The 21468-nt window shown below is 47.0% G+C and overlaps 1 protein-coding gene across 1 annotated transcript in view; it reads right to left on the reverse strand.

Moving 5' to 3' along the window:
* Nucleotides 1-21468, reverse strand: part of AFF2 (ALF transcription elongation factor 2) — a 65261-nt gene that overhangs the window by 6208 nt on the left and 37585 nt on the right. The window contains exons 9-15 of the mRNA XM_024745024.1: nt 20892-21181; nt 20257-20320; nt 17212-17348; nt 13167-13238; nt 12271-12364; nt 9239-9291; nt 3244-3434 (exon numbers count right to left, since the gene is read on the reverse strand). Coding sequence (XP_024600792.1) covers nt 3244-3434; nt 9239-9291; nt 12271-12364; nt 13167-13238; nt 17212-17348; nt 20257-20320; nt 20892-21181 — 901 coding nt within the window. The remainder of the gene's footprint in view (nt 1-3243; nt 3435-9238; nt 9292-12270; nt 12365-13166; nt 13239-17211; nt 17349-20256; nt 20321-20891; nt 21182-21468) is intronic.

Consider the following 21468-nt stretch of genomic DNA (forward strand, 5'->3'; position numbering starts at 1 on the left):
CTGACTCGGGGAAGGAATGGCACCGAGGCCTTACTACTAAGCAGTGGGACCAGAGTCTTAGACTGTCTGCTTTGGGGCGGGGTGGGAGGTCTGTGGGAAAAACTCTATGATGCCTAGAAAGCAGCTAGGCTTCCCCTTTGCACGTCTGTCTGGCACCACGTTGATCTCGGTGAGAAGGAAACTCTTGGGTGTCCTGTTCCCTCTGCCACGAGGAAATCACTCGTGCTGGCTCGGTGCGGGGGAGGAGGCTGGAGACTACCTTCAAGTGGTTGAGATGCTCTCCTGCCTTCTTGGAAAGCAATTTCCACGCGTGGGTTATGTGTGCTCGATTGCCCAGCAGATGGTATTTCACTAAACAATGCATTGATTCTTCACGTTATGTAGAACATATGGGCTCCTTCTCCGCGTATCAGCTTCATTTGATTATGTGATACTTTTTAACCTGTACTATGCAATAAAAGTAATTTCTGCTGATAAGGGAGTAAATTACTTTGGGCATTGAAAATACTCTCTTCCGTAATACAATATTAAGGGAGATGTTAAAGGACCCAGTTGCTGTCGAGTGAACGTGAGTGGGATGTCCCCTGGATATTCTGTATAAAGTCTGCGGAGGCGGACTCTCAACCGCTGCGCCACCAGGGAAGCCCCTGCGGTGGCACTCTTCATTGGGTACCCGGGTCACCATTTTAATAAGTGTTTCAAGTCAGCAGCTGGGAAGGTAAGGAACCAGAATGTTCTGCAATGAGCCATCTGCAGCTGTACAGGTGGGCAGACATGGGGCAGGGGTGGAGACCTTCCACTGGGACAGCCAACCTCCGCCACCTCCATCGCGTGATTGGGTGGAAAAAGGTGCAGGTACGTGGTGGTCTCCAGTGGGAGGCAGAGTACCAATCAAAAGGGAAGTGCCTCAGTTTCCCCATGTCTATGTAGACAAGACAGATGTGGGAAGAAACCCCCACTTCAAGCAGTTCAGAAATGACAAAGTGTGTGAAACTCAGGGCCTTAAACAGAAGATTCCAAACTAGGTCCTCTCCCCGGCCCCTGGTACAGCCCTAGGACCACACCAGCGGGATGTAGCATCTTTCTGCTGGTAGACTGACAGAGTCATTTTGATTCAATATTAGTCAGGGAACTGAACAACTCCTTGACACACTGTGCTAAGGCCAAGATGAGCACCATCTGAGTCCAACATCAGCCCAGCCGCTACATTGCTCCTGGAAAGTTCTGTGGTTAATTTAGAAGGAATTACTTTAACAGATTTTGAAAATAGATGCAATTATGAAGGAAATCCATAAATATTGAACAGCTCTCCAGTTACCAATACAAAATAAGACAGAGAAGAGTGGAGGCCGACAAGCTAGGCAAGACTTAAGATGCTTTATGCCTTCCTGAGTAATTCTAGAACCCTTGGATTGGCCTGGTTGTCTGGGTTAGCTGTCTTTGGATTTCCAGAAGCCTAGGGAAGTGGACAAGTTAAGAACTGCCCATTACTCAGATAACTGAGGACAGGAGCTCACTGAAGGTCTCCAAGGACCCGTTGTTAATCTCGCCCTCTAGATGGGCAGCGCATCCTATAGGATAAAAGTTCACACTCTGAAACCAGACATTTCTCGATTCGATTTCTGCTTCCAATATGATGAGCTGTGATACCATGGGTGAATTTCTGCATCTCACTGAGCCTCGGTTTCTACAGCTAGGAAATGGGGCTAAATGACACAACAAATGATAAAACAAATAGTACAGAACCTGGCGTATAGAAATGACTGCATGAACACACAGAACCAACACATGCAAATAGCCCTAGGAGTCAGTGCAAGTTTAGAGCTGGGTCAAGGGGTCGGAGTCCCCAAATTATGGAATATGCTTTGATAGCCACAGACTCTTTCGATTATATAGATATGTCATCATATGGAGTAAGGAAAGAGAAAGAAATCTTTGTAGGATTTCTACCTCGCACTTGATATTTTATGCTAGGTGATTTACACATCTTATTTTATTCCACCCATGTCTACCATCCTTCTGGGTAGTTTCGTCATCATCCTATTATATCCATTCTAGAGATGGAAGCTAGGGAGTAGCTCACAGATTTCAGTTAACTTGCCTGAGGTCACCCAGCCAGCGCCTGACAGGATTCAAGCTTAAATGGCTAGGCTTCAAAATCTGCACCCTTCCTAGTTCCGTGGGACAGTCTCCCCGCCCGCTTAGTGATGCCGCGATAGAGATGCAGCCAGGAGGAGGGGCCGGTAACCCACGGGAACGTCCCTCTGCATCTAGGTAGCCTGCAGCCCCAGCCTGATTCCAAGAAAGTCCTGTCACTGTCTGGGACCCAAGCCCACCCCATGCAACTTATACCATACCGTGTCCCAGCAGGAGCCACCAGCCTGCGAGATGCTAATTCTTGCCTGTACCTAGCCAGATGTTTCTACTGCTCTAAACCACAGGTCACCTCTTTGCAGTCTGATTCAGAAAGACCCACATCTGTCCTCACTTAGACTAGAGTGGGTCTGTCGGTCGCTGACTGCTGGGCCAGAATCACCGAAGTCAACTGAACGGCCAGGGCAAAAGTATGGTTTCTTTGAACTTCCCATCTTCATTAGGATAGGCGGCTTTGGGGCGAACCTGTGTGACAGCTAGGGTCACAGATGGCAGCATGAGTGGCTGAGGACCACTGACTCACCCTCTGGTGAAGCAGGGTTCTCCTCACATTTGTTTTGTAGCCAACCTCATGTGTTCCCATGAACAGGGCTCTGATCTTTCATCCCAGGTGTCAGTGGGTGAAAAACACTAGCTGAGCCTTGGCCCTGGCTTCTGACTGCAAAGCCACATTGTCATGTACTCACTGGAGCTGACGATTAAAACGAAGGTAAAAGGCCTCGGTTCAACCTCACCTCTCCAAAAAAAAAGCCAAGTGCCTCAATCCCAATTAATTTGCAAATCCTTCTTTTCTCCTTTGCTCTGTTTCTCTGTATTGATCCTTACCATTGAGTGGAAACGCGAAACAGACGTTTGCCAACACATCATAGTTCAAGTTACTTTAAACTTTAAAGGAGAACTCAATCCTAGGCCTTTTTCACTCTCTCAGCAAAAACTGGTCACCACGTCAGCCCTGAGCTAACCCCCTCTTCCCTCATGTAGCCCTGGAAATCAGACAGAAAGAGAAGGCCACCATGGAAAACTCAAGCCATTGAAAGCAAGTTGACTCCACCATGGCCCGTGAGCAATGGGTCGAGCAGAGCAGCATACCTTTATTCTCTCTTGTCAGTTTGTCAGCCATGTCCCAGTGTTCGTAGCCCCGTAACACGTTGCTAGTGATGTTGACGTGGCTGGCGGCCATGTGGTGAATGCGCTGGGGGATGGTGACCGGGCCGTTGTTACAGTTCCCCATTGCGTTGATGGGAGACACGTTGTTGAGAGACACTGGGGATGGAGTGTTTCTGGGGGATGGGAAGAGACAGGCTTTGTTAGGTTGCTTGGGAAGAGTGACAGCGGCGTTCTAGGCCTCCCCCATCACACTGGGACCTCATGAGGACGTGATTTGCCACAGTGAGTTTTAGCATGGTGAACATATATGAAGCTTGCTCTCGCATCCCACCGACTCCTCTCAGAGGACATCCTATAGCTTTTGCCAGCACAGTAGCCTTCTCCAGAGGCCCCAGCGTAGAGAGAACTTATTATCACCCTGTTCCTGCCTCATTAGACCAACCCACACGGGGCCACGGGGCCAGGCTGTAGAACGAGCCATCCTTATCCTTTCCTAACTTTAAACCCTGAAGTCTGACTGCCTTTGGGAACCACTGATGACTCCACGCACATTGCTACTTTGTTTTAAAATACCACACAGAGGGCTGGGTGAATCTTCCTCTGGCATTAATTCTACCCACAAATGTAGCTCTTACTTTGAATACATCTAACAAGTCTTCTGATGCTCCAGAGAAAGCATCAGCTCAGAGCTATGATGATTTCTCTACCTGCTGCCAGAATGGATACTGGCACTCAGAAAAGACTTGATGTGCAATACCGGTTTGTGGAAACCACGGTGACAGTTTGCTCCAAATACAGTTGCCACCACAAGCAAAGTGCAATCCTGAAAAGCCCCCCAAGGAGCAATACTAAGGAAGCTGGAACAAGTAAGGTTACGAATATCTCTTTAGGATTCGTCAAGACGTGGCTACAGGATGGCTGTTAATCGCTGGCAGTTCACCTGCACACTGGGTTATAAAGAGAAGTTCGGGGAGTTCCTACTTTGGGCGGTACCAATGTTCGGAGGTAGATTTTTGTTTAATCCTTTAATGCCAGCAACAGGAAGTCGCCGGCTGGCTGCACGTCGCATGGAGGGTCAGGGACAGTCCCGAAGGCTGGGTGGCTGCAAGACCTATACACCCCCCCCCGGCCCCCGCCCCGTCCTCGTTCAGCCAGCCTTCGAATGACTGCCCATCAGGAGGCGCCCTTCTCACACTCCCTCCCCTGTGCCAGCCACCTGTTGGCAACTACCTTTGCAGGGTGGCTGTATTTCTCAGAGCCGATCCCTGCTCCTAGAACAGATGCGCACCCTGACAGGCTGCATACACAGAGGATTTGGGGGAACGGCAGTCACCACGTACCAAAATGCCAAAGCGGGGCTGACTCGGTCTGGGAGCAACTCAACGGATGCAAACAGAGTATGTCTTCCGGTATGTTCTGGCATGAGGGGGAAAGTGGATCCTCTGTGCAAGTGCTCCGCGCTTGTGTGATGGAAGAGGGTGTGAAGGTTTTCCTGCTCTGTTTATAATTTCTGAGATGTTTGATACTTCTTGATGGAAAGATTTACTTTCAAGGTGGGGTGTGGTCAGGGGAATGGTTAAACTCGGGGACCTGGGCACAGAAGTGTTAGCAAAAAAGCAGTGAATGCTAGATTTTTTTGCCATGGCAGGTTGCAAATGCTATTTTCTAGTCTTTTCCCACCCAGTGGTGGTCATTAACCCGTAAATGTCAATTTAGGGCCAGAAAGGAAAACGTCCTCATTTGTAATCTCTAGAGAAGATTGCAAAGGTGTCAGTGTCACAGATGTTGAGAGGGGGACCGTGGGGTGCTGGGAAAGTTCTGGAATCCCAGGGACCGGGACTCTAGCCTGGCCCTGCCTTACGTACAATTGCCGTGTGCTCCCGAGACCCCTCCCCTCGCTGAACCTTCCCTGGCCTGCAAGAAAAGGCTGGATTCAGTGACTTCCAATCATGTCCAGAAGTCATAAGGGGAAACAAATCGCCTCGTTTATCTCCTACATCCTGAAAAGGCCTTTTCAGTTTATAACGTTGAAGAGGAATTGAGGGGCTTTCTTTCCCTTCCACTCGGCACTTTCTTTTAAATAATCAGCGGTGGAGGCGGGGAGAGCGAGGGCACGCGTTCGGTTTTGGTCACGACGGACCTGACACAAGGCTCTGTGAGCTGACCTTGCGCGGAGCACGGCTGCATACCCTGCACACAGCATCAGATGCGTGAAATCCACAAATCAAAACCCGCCTAGGACACTGCCTCTGGCTGAAAGAGGGCTGTTGCCGCGCTCATCTTGGTGTGCCTCCAACTCCAGCTTGGCTCTCCCCACAGCTTGGGCTTCGTCGTTCAGTTCTCCCTCTGTGGATCTGCTTCAGATCTGGTGCTTTTCTTCACACGTCCGTGGCACGTGGCCATGAGTGTGTACACACCAGCACAGGCTTCCGACCACTCACAGCATAAGCACCCTGGGCGTCCACCGTGCTCCCCTGCCTCCCAACCACACTCAGCCCCTGCTGTTCCTGGTAATCACGAGTCACGTCCCCGTTGGAGGTGGTGGCGAGCCCTGCGCGTGGAATGCACTCCCCCCAGGGATCTGCATGGCTCGCCCTCCCATCGTCCTTCCCTAATGTCCCTATTCAGGAACTTCCTCCCCCATGCCAAGCAGCCCTTTCTATCCCCCCTCCTTGTTTCGCCTTCCTCTATGACATTTATTATCTAGCACACGCACTCTTCTGGTACTGTCTTTCTCTTCCAAAAGAATGTGACCTTGAGGAGGTCCTTGTCTATAGATCCTTGTCTATTTCATCCAGCGTCATTCCCAGCATCTAGAACAGTGCCTGGTGCACATACTATGTACTTAATACCAGTTAGATAATGTTTGTAAAGTGCCTGGCAGAGTGTCTCATACACAGCAGGCATATGCAATAGATGTCTGGTGAATAAAAGAATGAACAGCCCCTTACCGAAACGAGCAAACAGTCTAATGGGGAGGGAAATCCATTCAATTCTGGCAATCTAGGCTAAGTGCCAAAAGTGAAGTGCACACCAAGAGCTGTGGGAGTTCTAGGGGCGAGATCACTCATGTTTTCCAACTCAGAAAGGTAACAGCGACAACAAAACATGGCAGTGGTAGTAGCCAGTATTTGTTAAAGTTGCTGTACACCAAGCACAGTGCTCTGGGCTTCACCGATATTATCTCTAAGCCTTGTGACAACTCTGTGGGTGAGTTTCTGCCACCACTGTTTCACAGATGGCAAAAGGGCTGAGAGAAATTCAGCTCCTTTTTGAGGGTCGCGTAGCAAATCGGTCGAAGGGCCAGGATTTGAAAGCAGGTCTGTTTTCCTCCAAAGTCCACTCTCCTTCCATTCCATCAAGTTACCTCAAAGTCCTACACTCCCTCTGCTAAAGGATTCACCGGACTTGGGTGTTCATCTTGACCCTCACCCTTGAGTCCGCATTGGCTTCTTTCTACCACTGTCCCCAAGCTCATGCCACGTTCACGCAGGCACAGCCCTCCCTAATCTCGGGGAGAAGTTTTGCTTGATGGGAACGTTCCCTCCAGTGACCACCAAACTCCTCACATCTTTTTACTGGCCAATGTCCCAAACATGTGGAGATATCTCTTCTCTTCCAACGCTTTCAATATGGTACCCACGGCCACCTGTCTACTGAAAGAGTTCTTCAAGGGCCTCAGATGGCCTCGTTCTTTCCTCCTTCCATAGCCTTCCCAGCCTTCTTTCTTTTTATTCTCTCTGGGTGACATCTGAGACTGCTGCCCCACCCTTTTAGACTCTCTATAACATGGTTTCCATGACTCTCTGTGGAGGTCAAAAAAGCTGGTGCACCACCTGTTTCTGTATGGCCTGTGAGCTATGAATGGTGTGAAAAGATGGACATTTGCAATCAATTGGATGAGCGAGAATGCTACCTTTGAACCCCAGTGACGCAAAATGTTATTTTTTCAAAATTCCATTCCTCTCCTGAACAGACTCGTATTATAAAACTTGTACTTAACTGCTGTTATATTCTGAATTTCATCAGTAAGATGTTTGTGGAAACTTGTTTTCTCTTATATTCTCTTTACATACGACACCCTCGGTTTTGCCTCTGGGCCGGCAAAGCCCCAAATATGTACTATCTGGCCCTTTGCAGAAAAGGTTTGCCGACCCCTGCTCTATATCAAGCGGATTTTTCTTCTCCTTCTTCCAACTGCTTCTTCACGGCCAGGGTCAGGGAAGCTTGCTTCTGGAAGGCATCGTGAAAGGGCTGGTGCGGGGCCAGCTGTCATCATTCGCTGGGGGAAGCAGGCTATAGTGTTGCTGGGAGACAAAGAAGCCCTCCCTGACCACCCATGGAGGCCCGCGCTCTCTTTTTCTTGGGTGTCTGCAGAACTTTGTTCATACCTGTCATCCCCCTCCACTGGACTGCGTGCTTCTCGAGTGCAGGGAGCCCTTGGAATTCCGCTGCGTCCCAGGTCTCTTGTAGGGAAATGTACCCAAAGTGTTTGCTGAATGAATGGGCTGTAACCCCTGGGCGACCGTTTTGAGTTGCCTCATTCAAAAGCTCTCTGGACTACCAAAGGGAGTGTGCTTTCTTCAGACAGGAGCTGCTTTAAAAATCATTTCGGGAGGCTTTTCATGTGACTTCACAAGCTTACAATGTGTTTGAGTTCTTTCGTTGCAGAATTAAAAAAAATTTTTTTTTCCCAATGATCCTTTAATGGCTGCTTACCTGAATTTGCCCTTGCTTTACTCCGTGCTCAGAGAAAATAGCTTTCTCTGGGCCTTTCAATAGTTATTTTTATTTTCTGAGCTTCCAGAGAGAAGCGTTCTTTCACTTTTGTCCGTCAGTGTAAGAGTGAGACCTAATTCAACAGTTTGAACGGTACTTCCTTTCAATACAGTAATTGAGTTAACATGTACTTTTTAATGGATCTGTTCCCTCACTCTGAATGTTTTTATGATCTTAGAGTTCACAATCCCACTGCTTCGGGACTGTGCTTTAAACTATAAAGTGGCAAAGGAGACTATTTCACTGTTCAAGAAAGTGTTTTGATCAGAGACATAAGAATTTTGAAATGATGAAAAATGGGGACCCCCCCCCAGCTCTTTGTGAAGGTATACATCCACTGGTGGGAAGTGGGCTTGGGGTGGTGAGGGAGGTATTGGAATCACAGGAGAAACGGGTGCTCAAGCCAGTTAAGTGTGGGCATGTAGGCAGTTCAGGGCTGAGACAGAACTAGGATTCCAAGTCGCCCTCTGAAAAGGAACCTGTCTTCAGATGAGCCTCCGACGTCACTGGGTCCGGCCCTTTCGTTGTAGAGAGAGGAAGGGGCTCTCTTAGTTTACCCCGGGAGCTAAGGACAGCTCCTGGCCCACGTCAGCTGGCTTCCCAGCTCCTGCCCTACTGCTGGAGGGCTGAGCTGCCCCGAGCAGATAGGGCTCTAAGGACGGCCGCAGAGTGGGTGAGTTCACTGAGCCTCAGACCGGCAGTAGCGTAGCTGCTTTTACATTTTAGGTCAGGGTATTTTAGTATTAATATAAAAATCATCATGAAGGTTCAGATAATTGGCTGACGAAGGGTCTTCACATTTTCAGCGCTATTATGCCTCTGGTTTTATTAAAGCACTTACCATATATCAATGAATATTTCATTGGTCTTTCATTACTGAGTGACTCGTTGAAAAATCACTGCAGTGGAGGTAACTTTACCCTGCCTCCCCGAAATGGCACGGTGCTTGCCATCTCATTAACTGATACTTTTATGGCCGTCATTTGGCTTAAAGATCAAACAGTGAAAGAAATTTGGAATCACATCATCTTAAACTTTTCTGTCCTGCTATTAGCTGAAACCTGACTAGAATTCTGCGTGCACCAAAATTACTGTAGATTCAGAACTGACCTTTCCACCTGGGGTTGTCAATACCCAATATCTGGGGTCTATTCGATCGCTGATTTTCATGAAAAAATAATTTTCAGAAGATACTTACTTTCCATTGCCTACCCATGGAGATGGTATCTGAGCGACTTTTGAAGCATTTTGCTGAAAGAGAGAAAGAGAGAGGGAAATGAGGACATCTATCTTGTGTTTTATTAATTCAGAAACAGATGGAAGTGTGATTTCGAGTACATTAATATTGATTGCAGCATTTCGGGATGCCTCCTGTTTCCTTACCAGAGCTGGAATGTATGTGCACGTCAGCACACCACGATGTGCACTCGATGAAAATAGCTGGTTGGAATAATTAGTGGGCTCCAATCAGGACCATGAAAGTCACTTGATGAAAGATCTTATATACTAAAAGGCCCAGTGAAATCAGACTCAGTTCTCCAAGAAGTGGTTTAATTATCCTCATCTGAAATTTATTCTGCAAAACAAGCTCTTCAGAGTACAGACAAGCTTTTCACCTTTAGCTCCAGTTACAAACTTTTTCCCCGGGATGCAAGGTAGGATGTCATTTCTGAAATCCCAGGAACTCGCCAGGACCAAGCAGCATTCGTGTGTGTGTGTGTGTGTGTGTGTGTGTGAACCACCTTGATCTGCTATCATCACATGCATATCCTCATGGCTGATGGTTTTTCCAGGGCTGCATTACAGTGATCACTAAACAATCTTTCCCTCTGATGGGCTGGTTTAAAGAATGGGCCTCCTAGAAAAGGGAACCCCCCTGCACTGTTGGTGGGAATGTAAATTGGTGCAGCCACTATGGAAGACAGTATGGAGGTTCCTCAAAAAACTAAAAATAGAATTACCACGTGATCCAGCAATCCCACTGCTGGGCATATACCCTGAGAAAACCATAATTCAAAAAGAGTCATGTACCAAAATGTTCATTGCAGCTCTATTTACAGTAGCCTGGAGATGGAAACAACCTGTGTCCATAAACAGATGAGTAGGTAAAGAAGATGTGGTACATATATACAATGGAATATTACTCAGCCATAAAAAAGAACGAAATAATGCCATTTGCAGCAACATGGATGTACCCAGAGATGATCATACTAGGTGAAGTAAGTCAGAAAGAGAAAGACAAACACCATACGATATCACTTACATGTGGAGTCTAAAATATGACACAAATGAACACATCTATGAAACAGAAACAGACTCACAGACACAGAGAGCAGATTTGTGGTTGCCAAGGGGGAGAGGGTGTGGGGGAGGGGTGGGTTGGGAGTTTGGGGTCAGCAGATGCAAACTAGTATGTATAGGATGGATAAACAACAAGGTCCTACTGTAGAGCGCAGGGAACTCTATTCAATATGCTGGGATAAACCACAATGGAAAAGAATATGAAAAAGAATGTGTACAACTGAATCGCTTTGCTGTACAGCAGAAATGAACACAACACTGTAAATCAACTAGACTTCAACCAAATACATTTTTTAAAAAAGAATGGGTCTCCTCTGTTGTAGTGGCGGTACACCTGTGGAGCACAGGAAAACCCGACACTCAGCACCGCCCCATGTGGACAACTCGTTATAATGGCCTCACCAGGTGGGAGCCTCCAGTTTTGAACCTCAAAGAAGCTCGACGCATCGCCAGAGGAGTGAGTTACTTAACGTCTGTTTGGTATCTTGCAGTGCCCTGAAAGTTACACAGGACAGCTGCAGAGGACAGATGCTGGGGCTGGGGCTCAAAGCGCGACCACAGCATCAGCACTGCCTGGGAACTTGTTAGAAATATGCCCATTCTTAGGGCACCCCAGACCTACAGCATCAAGACGCCTTTCCAGAGCCCAGGCTGACACTGTAGACATACGGTCGTGGGCAGCTGTTGCATTTGACCATGTTCACCTCCACAAGCACTGGCTTTATTACGGCCACACCACCTGATAGCTGGGGGACCTGCTCCTTTTCCCGAGTTGGTGTCCGCACACAGCTGTGCACCCTCTCTCACCGGGTTCTGACGTCTGAGGTAAGGTCATTTCAAACAACTGCCTTGGTGCAACTGAGCCAAGTTGTCTGATGAACTTGGCAAAAAAATATCAATAAAATTGTCCTTTTCCTTTCAGGACCTGCCCAACAGGAGCCTTGAGCCCCCTCAACTCTAAAACGTGACCAGTGTTATGGGGGTAGAAGCCACAGAAGCTCCAAGGACCCTCAAGCCAGTGATACCCAGCACAGCGGCCAGGCCTAGCTCCAGGCTTGCAGTTTTCATTCGGGCTCATTCCCACATTTCGGCATTGCATCTCGTGGTTGAAATATCTCGTTTTGCTTGCAGATTAAAAACTTCAGGGCTTCCCTGGTGGCGCAGTGGTTGAGAGTCCGCCTGCTGATGCAGGGGACATGGGTTCGTGCCCCGGTCCGGGAAGATCCCACATGCCGCGGAGCGGCAGGGCCCGTGAGCCATGGCCGCTGAGCCTGCGCGTCCGGAGCCTGTGCTCCGCAACGGGAGAGGCCACAGCAGTGAGAGGCCCGCGTACCGCAAAAAAAAAAAAAAAAAAAAAAAAAAAGAAAAAACCAAAACTTCCGCTCCCTAGACGATGCATTTGTTTATTTATTGTTTGTTATTTTGGCAGCCAAAGCAATCAGCTATCTTCAAGTGCAACCACTGTCCTCCAAGACTCCCCATGGTCAAAGCGGGTGTGGCTGTCCCCGCAGAGCCCAGGGTGGCTGCGGTGACTTCTCTCACTGCCGAGAAATTTCTAGGCTGGCATCTCATGTAACACGAGACCGGCCAAAGCCATGGCCACAGCTCCAGCCGCGTCCTCTGGCGGGTCCACCGTGCAGGGTGGGCGGAAGGCATCGCCCCCCACCCCCCGACTGCAGCTGGGAAGCTGCCCGGGGCCATTTGTTCAGTCCAGAGAATCAGCGGGGGATTGAACTATTGTACCTTCTCTCTCTGGAATCAAATCAAACCTAAGCTCTCTGCTGAGCCCCAAAGGAGAGGTGGGAGGAGCCAGGATGAGCAAGGTTAAGCCTTTGGCAGCAGCAACCTTGACATTTAATAACATGCCTGCCATGTCTCATTAGTGATTTAATCACCCGGGGCCTATAAATTATACCAAATAAGGATTACCTTAAAATATTCCATCAGTGATCTGGAGTACTTCATGGCGTGGTCCTTCTTCAGTTTGAACATCCGCAGGTAGAGAAGGGACAAGCATCGGTAGCTGTGGCGTTGAGGAAAGGACCGTGTTAACGCCGATGCGTAATCAAACCCATAAAACTAAAAACTGATGCCTATTTCGCAGTTACTCTCCTACGGTTATTGAGGAATATAAGTGAAAAAAGAAAAAAAAATTTAAAAAGGAGTAAGCATAGCACAGGGAACTATACTCAGCATCCTGCGATGGAAGCATAATGGAAACGAATATGAAAAAGAATATATATAGATGTATAACCGAGTCACTGTGCTGCACAGCGGAAATTAACACGACATCGTAAAGCAACTACACTTCAATAAAAGTTTAAAAAAAGAAAAAAAGGAGTTCACAGAAGATGGAAGAAGGAGGCCGAATGTCAAAGTCGGGGAGCTATTTTAAGAAGCTACACTGATGACTTTGAGGATGGACGAAGGGGCCCCGAGCCAGGGAGTGCAGGTGGCCTCTAAAACCTGGAAAAGGCCAGGAAGTTGATTCTCCCCTAGGGCCTCTGGAAGGAATGCAGCCTCGCTGACACTCTGATTACAGGCTCGTGAAACACATGTCAGACTTTTGACCGTCAGAACTGTAAGATAATAAATTTGTGTCGTTTTTTTAAAAAAAGAAGGGGTAAGCATTAAAATCCCATCTTGATAAGGGCATAAATTCAGAGAGTAAATGTTTAGTCAGCGACTGAAAAAAATCCACCAGTTAGCCTTCCAGAGTTTAATGGAAAACAAGAATAATGATCTGGGGGTAAGCAGCTTAAGTTGACTTTTCAAATCCTTCTGCAACATTTCAGCTGTTTCCTGGTGGCCTCCAGGAGGCTTACCATAGTACGGCCAGCTTTTTGTCCCCATCCGAAGCCAGGGGGCTTGCAAAGTTCTTCAGCCTCATTGCATACCTTTGAAGAGAAAGGACAAGCTCAAGTGGAATCCATCTGACCCTTCAGAAAGTCCCAAAGTCACTGGTGTTCCCATCACCTAAATGCGCTAGCCCCACATTTGCTCTGGGTGTTAGGACCGAGAAGGGCACGTGGGCAAAAGTGTGCTTTCCCCAAAACATATACAAAACGACGACCACAGGAGTGTCACAATGGCACTGCTGTGACGGATGGAAGCTAGCTCTGGAGAAGCCAGCTACATCCGGAGCCCACGTTCCAGAACAGTGCTGTGGAACTACTGTGGGTCTGGCGTGTGTATAAATGCTGGCAAAATACTGTTTCTAAGAACATTCTAGTTAAACAATATTATTGGCTTTCAATGAGACGTGGACACAAGTGTCGGTTTCAGTTGAGTTTTTGACAGATGAGGTAAATAATAACACAGCTATGTCTGACCTGAGTGTAGGGAGGCCTCCATCACACAGTTACAATGGCTGTGTGTTTCTAATGGCTCAGGTGTGGAACATATTCCTCTGGGAAGTGGTTTTTTTGTTTTTTAAGGGAGGTACATTTCACAGCAGGTAAAGGTCTGAGCGCCCCTAATTTATGGTGCTTGTATATTTTGTCTTTCCACTCTCTTTAATCGTTACTGTTCCACACCGGGGAGATCAAAGGTTGAGTAGTTCCCATTTTTTTTTTCTTCGAGCTGAGCAGATTCCATTCTGGGCCTTTAGACTCTTGAAAATCAATTCATTGCGTAAAATCATTGTCTGAGCTTTAATGCAATTTCACAGGCACTCGTGGTGGAATAAGTAACAGAGTTCAGTGCTGCAGAGGGAAGTTGAAGACGTGCAGGCAGCCCCGACTAGCTCTCGATTACGAGGAGGCGACGGTGAGCCCGCACTTTCAGCAGCCTCCCCGGAACACCGGCGCCCCCTATCGCTCTGCTCTCCCCAGTTACTGCCCCAGTTGTGTCCAGTGAACATTTTCCAGCAAAAGGACCCGCGCACTTGATGTGGGTCCCTCCTGTTGTTGCCATATTAAGCGAAAAGGCTTCTTATGATGTCATAAGTCTGTCTTTGACAGCTGGATCACCGAAATGTCAAGTCATTGTGATGCCCCACTTGCCTTCACAAGTATATGTCTATTGCAGATTCCCAAGGCTCGGAGCAACCATAGTTACTTGAATGAAAAAAATGGGGTGCTCTCTCTGCAGCCAGCATACCGTCAGGGAGAGATTAATACAGATCTCTTCAACATAAAATTACGCTACTAAAAACCATGTTCCTATTACAGTTACCCTCTAATTGCAGCCACTGTTGAAGTGCCTTGATAGTGGAGTTCCGATGGCTTACGTGGGCCAGAAGACTTAGTTGCTTTAGCCCATTTTATTCCCAATCGAAATTTCTCTCCAAAAAAAAAAAAAAAAATTACACACACACATATACTAGAAAATGTAAAGTTCTACACATATAGAGGACATACAAAGTAGTGCAGGTAGAACTGGTAAAATCTGGGAGAAAAAAGACCTGATGACTTCTGAGTAAGGCAGGTGGACTGTAGCAATGTCCCTGTCCTGGCTGTGATCTTGGACTAGAGCTACGCTAGATGGGGGGAAACGGGGGGTGGGGGAGAGGTACACAGGAACTTTCTGTATCATTTCTTATAACTGCATGTGAATATCCAATTATCTCGAAATAAAGTTTCAAAATACTGACTTAAAAGTGAATGGCTATAAATCCTCCATTGACTTTCACCAGGTTCCACTGAAAATGTACTCCTATGGGGAGTAAACTATCACATCATGTAAAAAAAAAACAACTGTGCTTAGACAAAAAGAAAAAAGAATTGTAAATAATAAAGGAAAAAGGAGTGTTTTCTAATGGAAATAAATATCACTCAGCGATTCACATGGCATTTCTACCAAAAATGAAATTTGATGCTTCGCTTTTCTATTTAGAGAGCATGTGTTTTCCTAAAAGAAAACAAGAAAAAATATATATAGAGAGAGTGAAAACACCCATAATTTCACCCCCAATTACAGATATGACCTTATTTCCCTTCCAGGTTGGTCCACGTGCAGAAACGTGCTTTTTGTGGTTAGAAATGCAATGTGTCTATAATTCTGTGGCTTGCTTTTACTTTAACATCATACTATAAACATTTTCATGCAGCTACACAGTATCCATCATTGTTGCATTTCAACGGCTGCAAATCATTCCGTTGAGTGTACTGCGATGTAATTAATTACCCTTCTCCTGTTGATGATTTGGTTTGCTTCTAATTGGGTGCTATAATATAGGCCAGACTGAACACTGTACAGATAACTCGTTCTCCTCTTACAAGTCTTTTCTTCAGTATAGAAAATTCAAATTTCTGGAGGTTGAATTACTGGCTCAAAAGATATGAATGCTCACTTGTATAGGTTTTCCTACACAATACCAAATTGCCCTCAATTTACAACGATCAATTTCCATTCCCATCAACAGCATGGAGGAGGCCCAGTTCACCATTATTTTGCGTATGTGCTAACACCGGGTATTAACATTTTTACATTTTCCTGTCAATTGAAAAAGTGCCTTGTTTTAATTTGCATGTGGGGATGAAGAGAAGGCACGGCTTTTCTGCAGGTTTGTTCATTAAAGTTTCCCCTCCATTTTGAATCCTTATCGTTTCTGCCAGGATTTTCATCTTGTGCATCTTTGAAAACTGCAGGCAGCCTCGTATAGACACTGAGAAATCAATTTCCCCTTGAAAGCTACAAATGGCGGTGGGGGCTTTTCACAGGGCATAAAGTAAGTCTGAGAGATACTTTATATACTTCTCAGAGCAGCGAAAAGCCAGAGATGGCTGCCTGGCCTGTCAAGGTAAGGCTGGAACTTTCCTCACAATCTCCCTACTTTGGTGGCTTTAACTAAATCTTCTGATTCTATGTAACCGTCGTTTTTTTTTTCTTCTTCTTCTTCTTTATAATGGCTCCCATTCTTCTGATCTTTTCAAATGCTTTCCCGGGAAAATGTGCATGTTAAATCTGTCCGATGTCTGTCTGAAGGTTTAGGTACAAGGGTCCTCAGGTTTGTAACAGTTTATTGCAGACGCAAGAACAGAATAAAAAGCAGGCCTGGCGTTATGGATTAATGAAGCCAGAGGTGGCTGGGATACAAGGACCTATCAGGTGAAGAACTGCTCACTCAATCAAAAGCCATGGTGTAGTCCATCCTGCAGATGCGGGTGCTCATCCACTATTCAGAGGTAGAGGAAATACTTGTACAAATACCTGCAGGTTACTGGAAAGCACTAGAATGGATATCACTTCTTCTCTTTCCCCTTCTCACAAGACTTTTTTTGATTACCCACAAACTCCACTGCACCAAGAGCAACAGGCCAGAAAATTTCATTCAAAATGCAAATGAAACCAATAATCTGTACCGCTAATACACCCTCCCCTGTTATCAACCCCATCCCTCCCCTCCCCCTGCTACCACCTTGACTGCCCCTCAAATTCCAGATGCACGGAACGTCTACTCCACAGCTGTGGCCTCCAAAGCTGCCTTTGTGTTGGAACAGTGCCCCTCCATTTGTAATAACTGAGGCAGAAATTTTTAGAAAACATGGTTTATAACAGAAATCCCAATAGCACCGCTTTTTGTGAATTATAGAACTGCGCTTTGAAAAGACAAGTGTCCACGCCAAACAGTGAAATGATGATACTTTACTCGCATCCACTACCTTTCCATTTTAATTTTATGAATATTGCAAATTGTAACACTCACGTTATAACCTCCGAAGGGAATAATTGATACAAGCAGTGTCCATCAGTTATAAATTTCCCATGACATGAATAAAATGGCAAGAACGAATTATGATGACTGCTAAGAAGAAGATGCCTTGGATGAGTCATTATTATGTGGAAGTGATAGTTTTCAAACACAGCAAGCAGCTTCTAACTGTGACTGGAAAGAGCTAAGGAAAAAGGCAGCAGAAAGGCACGAACCTGAGAAGCTCCACGGTCTCAGAGTACATGGTGTACGGAGACTTGGCTTCCAGAGGGTCGCGCTCCATCGCGTTGCCACATTCGGTGAAGGACAGGGCTGCGTCGGCATAATTCACGGCTTTGCCAAATTTCTCAAACTGAAACAGGAAGAAGACTTGCCAACATGACGGTCCCTCTTCTCTCCTTCATCTAAAGCAGTGGTGTTCAACCCGGGGCAACGTTACACCCCTCCCCCAGGGAACATTTGGCAATGTCTGGAGACCTTTTCGGTTGTCAACACTAGGGATGAGGGGTGTCTAGTGGACAGAGGCCGGAGATGCTGCTAAACATCCCTCAATGCACAGGACAGCGCCCACAGTGGAGAACTGCCCAGCCCAACAGTGCCAAGGTTGACCTATGGAGGGGAGCAATTAGGAATTTGTCTAGACAAGGATGTAACTGATTTCAGGTTCTATTGCCATGACATGGAGGCTGGCTGAGAAGAGAAAACTGCAGCCAAGGTATCATGTCTTTGTGGTATTCCTGTTGTTGTTATCTTTTTGGTGGGCCAGGATCCAAATCACGGCCTCGACTAGTTTCTCTTGACTACATTTACTAGACTGGTCATCATAATGTCCTCTAGACAGAGCTTGCAATGAAACCCTGCTTTTTACAAGCCTCCTGGACAACTAACCCGTTTAGTCTTTGCTTGGAACTCTAGATGAGCACATCATCCCCACCCCCAGGAGAAGAGTAACAAATGGATGCTATCGCCATGAAAAACGGGAAGTCGCAGTGTGACTGTTGACGATCATCACATCACTTTCACTGTAAATGATGGTCTGACACAGTGTGTCAAAAAGCCCCCAGGGTTTCCCTGGTGGCGCAGTGGTTGGGAGTCCGCCTGCCGATGCAAAATTTCATCGCAAAAGGTTTTAGCCCTGCTAATGGTCACGATTAAATTGACTCAGACATACTGATTTCTTTTTTATGTGTAATGAATATTATATATGACACTTTTATAGTGAGTATTTTCTAACAGTATTTAACATTTTCAATTTTTGATAGCTGGATGGAAGAATTCCACTAATACAGAATTTCATGTGAAAGAACCAATAGAATGCAGATTGAGCTATTCTAATTTTCTTGTATACCTTTTATCAAAATATTTTCTATGCAACTGTGAAGGTTTCAACTCTCAAAATGGCAGAGTAGCTAGCTGTCTCTAGCAAAGGATTAAGTACATCTATAAAATGATGAGTTACAGGTCCTGCAGAATCGCTTGCTGTAAATGACTCTCTTTGCAATAAAGGTTCTCCAGCTTTTATGTACTGCAGGAACTCTGTGGTTTCCTTTCTGAAAGCTGTTGTGGAAAAATACCGGTTTCAGCCCAATTCAAAGCGATTTTATGAAAACCTCCTTCTTCTCTTGCCTTACAAGATAATTTCTTTAGGTCACCTGACCCTGATTGGTTCTCCCCTGTGGAAATTAAGCTTTGCATCCTGATTTTTGAAACTGACTTTTCATTTGCAAGCCCATAGCTGGAAGGCTCCTTAAAGATCACCTGGCCCAAATCTCTCTTTTTGCAAAAGGAGTAACTGAAGTCCAGAGAGAAGACTACATGGGCCACAGGGCCAATTAGGGGCTTGAACTCCAAAGGAGTGTCTAGCTCTGGTGTAGACGTAAGCCAAGCAAAGACATCTTCCTCTAAATGAGTATTTCTCAACCTTTTCTTTTTTTCTTATCATTCCTCCCCACCCCCACCCGCACCCCCCACCGAGGGAGATATTTTAGATTTTTTTTTTCACACACCCCATGGAAATTTTAATACTAAAGACACACCGATTATCTCCTTATGTACCGTGGCCCTTTGGAGGGCAGTGGATGGTGGCCACGCGCAAGTCACGGCGCAGAGACCGTCGTGGTCCTCCGTTACAGCCCTCCCAGTGGCAAACAGCACAGGGCAGCTAAGTCCTGGCTGGACACGATGTGATGATGGAGGGTGTGATTTTTTTTTTAACCCAACGGAGTTGAACTGACACCTCTAATTATGCTGGGCTTTAGTCAAAGGTGAGGACCCTGAATTGAGGGCAGTGGTTCTCAACCTTGGCTTCACTTGGGAATCACCCGGGGGAAGCTTAAACACCCATGCCTGGGTCCCAGTGTCGGAAATTCTGATTCCATTTCTCTGGGGTGCGGCTTGGGCATCAGGGCTAGTTTAAAGCTCCCCAAGTGATTGTACCACACGACTGAGACCCCCTGTTAGGTGGCTCAGTCAATCAGACGACTCCCCATGCTCTCACAGCCCTTGGAGGCAGCGAGGCCAAGTGTTGGGGGAAATCTAGAGAACAGAACCTCCTTCTGTGTGCGGGGACCTAGGCTGGCTGTGGGCCTCACTCTGGAAACATGTCATCAAATGCAGCAAGGAGCTGAGATTTTTCTACAGACCTGAGTTTCCCAGAGCTAATGACTGAGGCCACTTAACTGGCTCTCAGCAGCCCTCTCCCTGCCCACACCCAGTTCGGGCTTACTGGAACCCATGGGAGCTCCCACCTTCCCCAGCGCAGTTTCAAAGGTCATTTCAAAATCACTTGAAAGACAGTACAAGTGGGGCTTCCCTGGTGGCGCAGTGGTTGAGAGTCCGCCTGCCCATGCGGGGGACGCGGGTTCGTGCCCCGGTCCGGGAAGATCCCACGTGCCGCGGAGCGGCTGGGCCCGTGAGCCATGGCCGCTGAGCCTGTGCTCCGCAACGGGAGAGGCCACAGCAGTGAGAGGCCCGCGTACCGCAAAAAAAAAAAAAAAAAAAAAAAAAAAAAAAAAAAAAAGAAAATACAAGCCATTAAGCTTCTGAAGTTGGAGCGAGGGGAAGAAGAGTGGGAAAACCGAGAAACGGCAACATGGCACCAAGACCTTGGGGAATCCCAGTGCTAAGGAATTAACCAGCTCCAATCGCTCTTTGTCACAGCAGCAATGAAAAGGTTTGACTCGTCTGTCAAGTGCCTTCTTTGTTTTCCTTCAAAGCCTAATACCTGGATGGAGGACGGCAACGGGAGAAAGGAAACCTACCAGGGCATCAGCTTTGTGCTTCAGCTTCTTCGCCTCTTGCATGTAATAATCAGCGTTGTGAACACTAAACAAACAAAACGAGCACGTTCAGAAAGCAATGCTTCATCTTTTCATTAAAAGACCGAATAGTCACAATTTGGGGGGGCTATAAATCCATTCCTATACAATGCCTTGAACGGGGCCGGTGAATGCTTGTCCTGCATATAATAACCGAGCTTGAAATAGTCCAGTGAATGAAATCGGAAGTGCATAATGGCCCATTAGGATAAATACCCACCTCCTCCAACCCCAACCATTCCAGCTGCCCAAACAGATCCAAGAGAACCTCGCTATAATTCTCTTTGCTGGCACACAGTTCTATCTGAGGACGCGGGTAAGCAAGGAGGACCAAGTAGGCTGGGATTCAGCACCTGCCTTTGGAAACAGTAACAGAGCTCCACAATTAAAATGGGCCAGCGACGTTTCTCGATGGGGATAGAGGTGTGTGTGAGGAGGGGAGAAATCTACTTTCAAGGCTATAGGAGCTGCACTGCTGCCTCTGAGGCCTTATTTTCGGGTGACACATGCACGGTGCTCGAAAAGCCATACTTCCCCCACCCCCGTTCACCACTCCAGAGAATCTGGGGACAACATACGAGTCATCAAAAGTGAGCTTGGGTCTCCGGACATTGGTAGTGCTGCTGGAAAGAACGGGCAGGGCCGCCCAGGATGTCATCTCCAGGTGACTGCTGTCCATGAGGCCAGTAGTGATGGTGGAGGTGATGGTGGAAATGGTAGTGGTAGTGGTGGTGGTAGTGGCAGTGGCCGTGGCAGTGGCCGTGACAGTGGCGGTGACAATGGCAGTAGCAGTGACAGTGGCAGTGGCAACAGCAGTGTTGGTGACAGTGACGGTGGCAGAGGCTGCCTTTTTTGGAGTGTCTCCCTCCTGGGAAAAAGGAGGACAAAGAATTTCCATTAGGACCAGATTTTTAGAGCATCTTTTCATAAATGCTTTGCATGTCAAGCACACCAGGAAACGAGACGAGAGAGAAGAAAACAATGCGCACAGCTGGAGGATACACAGGTGACCCCGCTACATGTCATGAACTCCGGGAATCACCAGCTTTTGTTCTATGATGACACCAAACACCAAGCTAGCCACGTGCTGTGACTACATAGCTCCATCATCTCAGTGACACAGTCATTGGTGAAGGTCTAAATCCAGTTGGGGAT

The sequence above is a fragment of the Neophocaena asiaeorientalis genome, unplaced genomic scaffold, assembly GCF_003031525.2.
Source record: "Neophocaena asiaeorientalis asiaeorientalis breed wild unplaced genomic scaffold, Neophocaena_asiaeorientalis_V1.1 scaffold774, whole genome shotgun sequence".
Classification (NCBI taxonomy): Eukaryota; Metazoa; Chordata; class Mammalia; order Artiodactyla; family Phocoenidae; genus Neophocaena; species Neophocaena asiaeorientalis.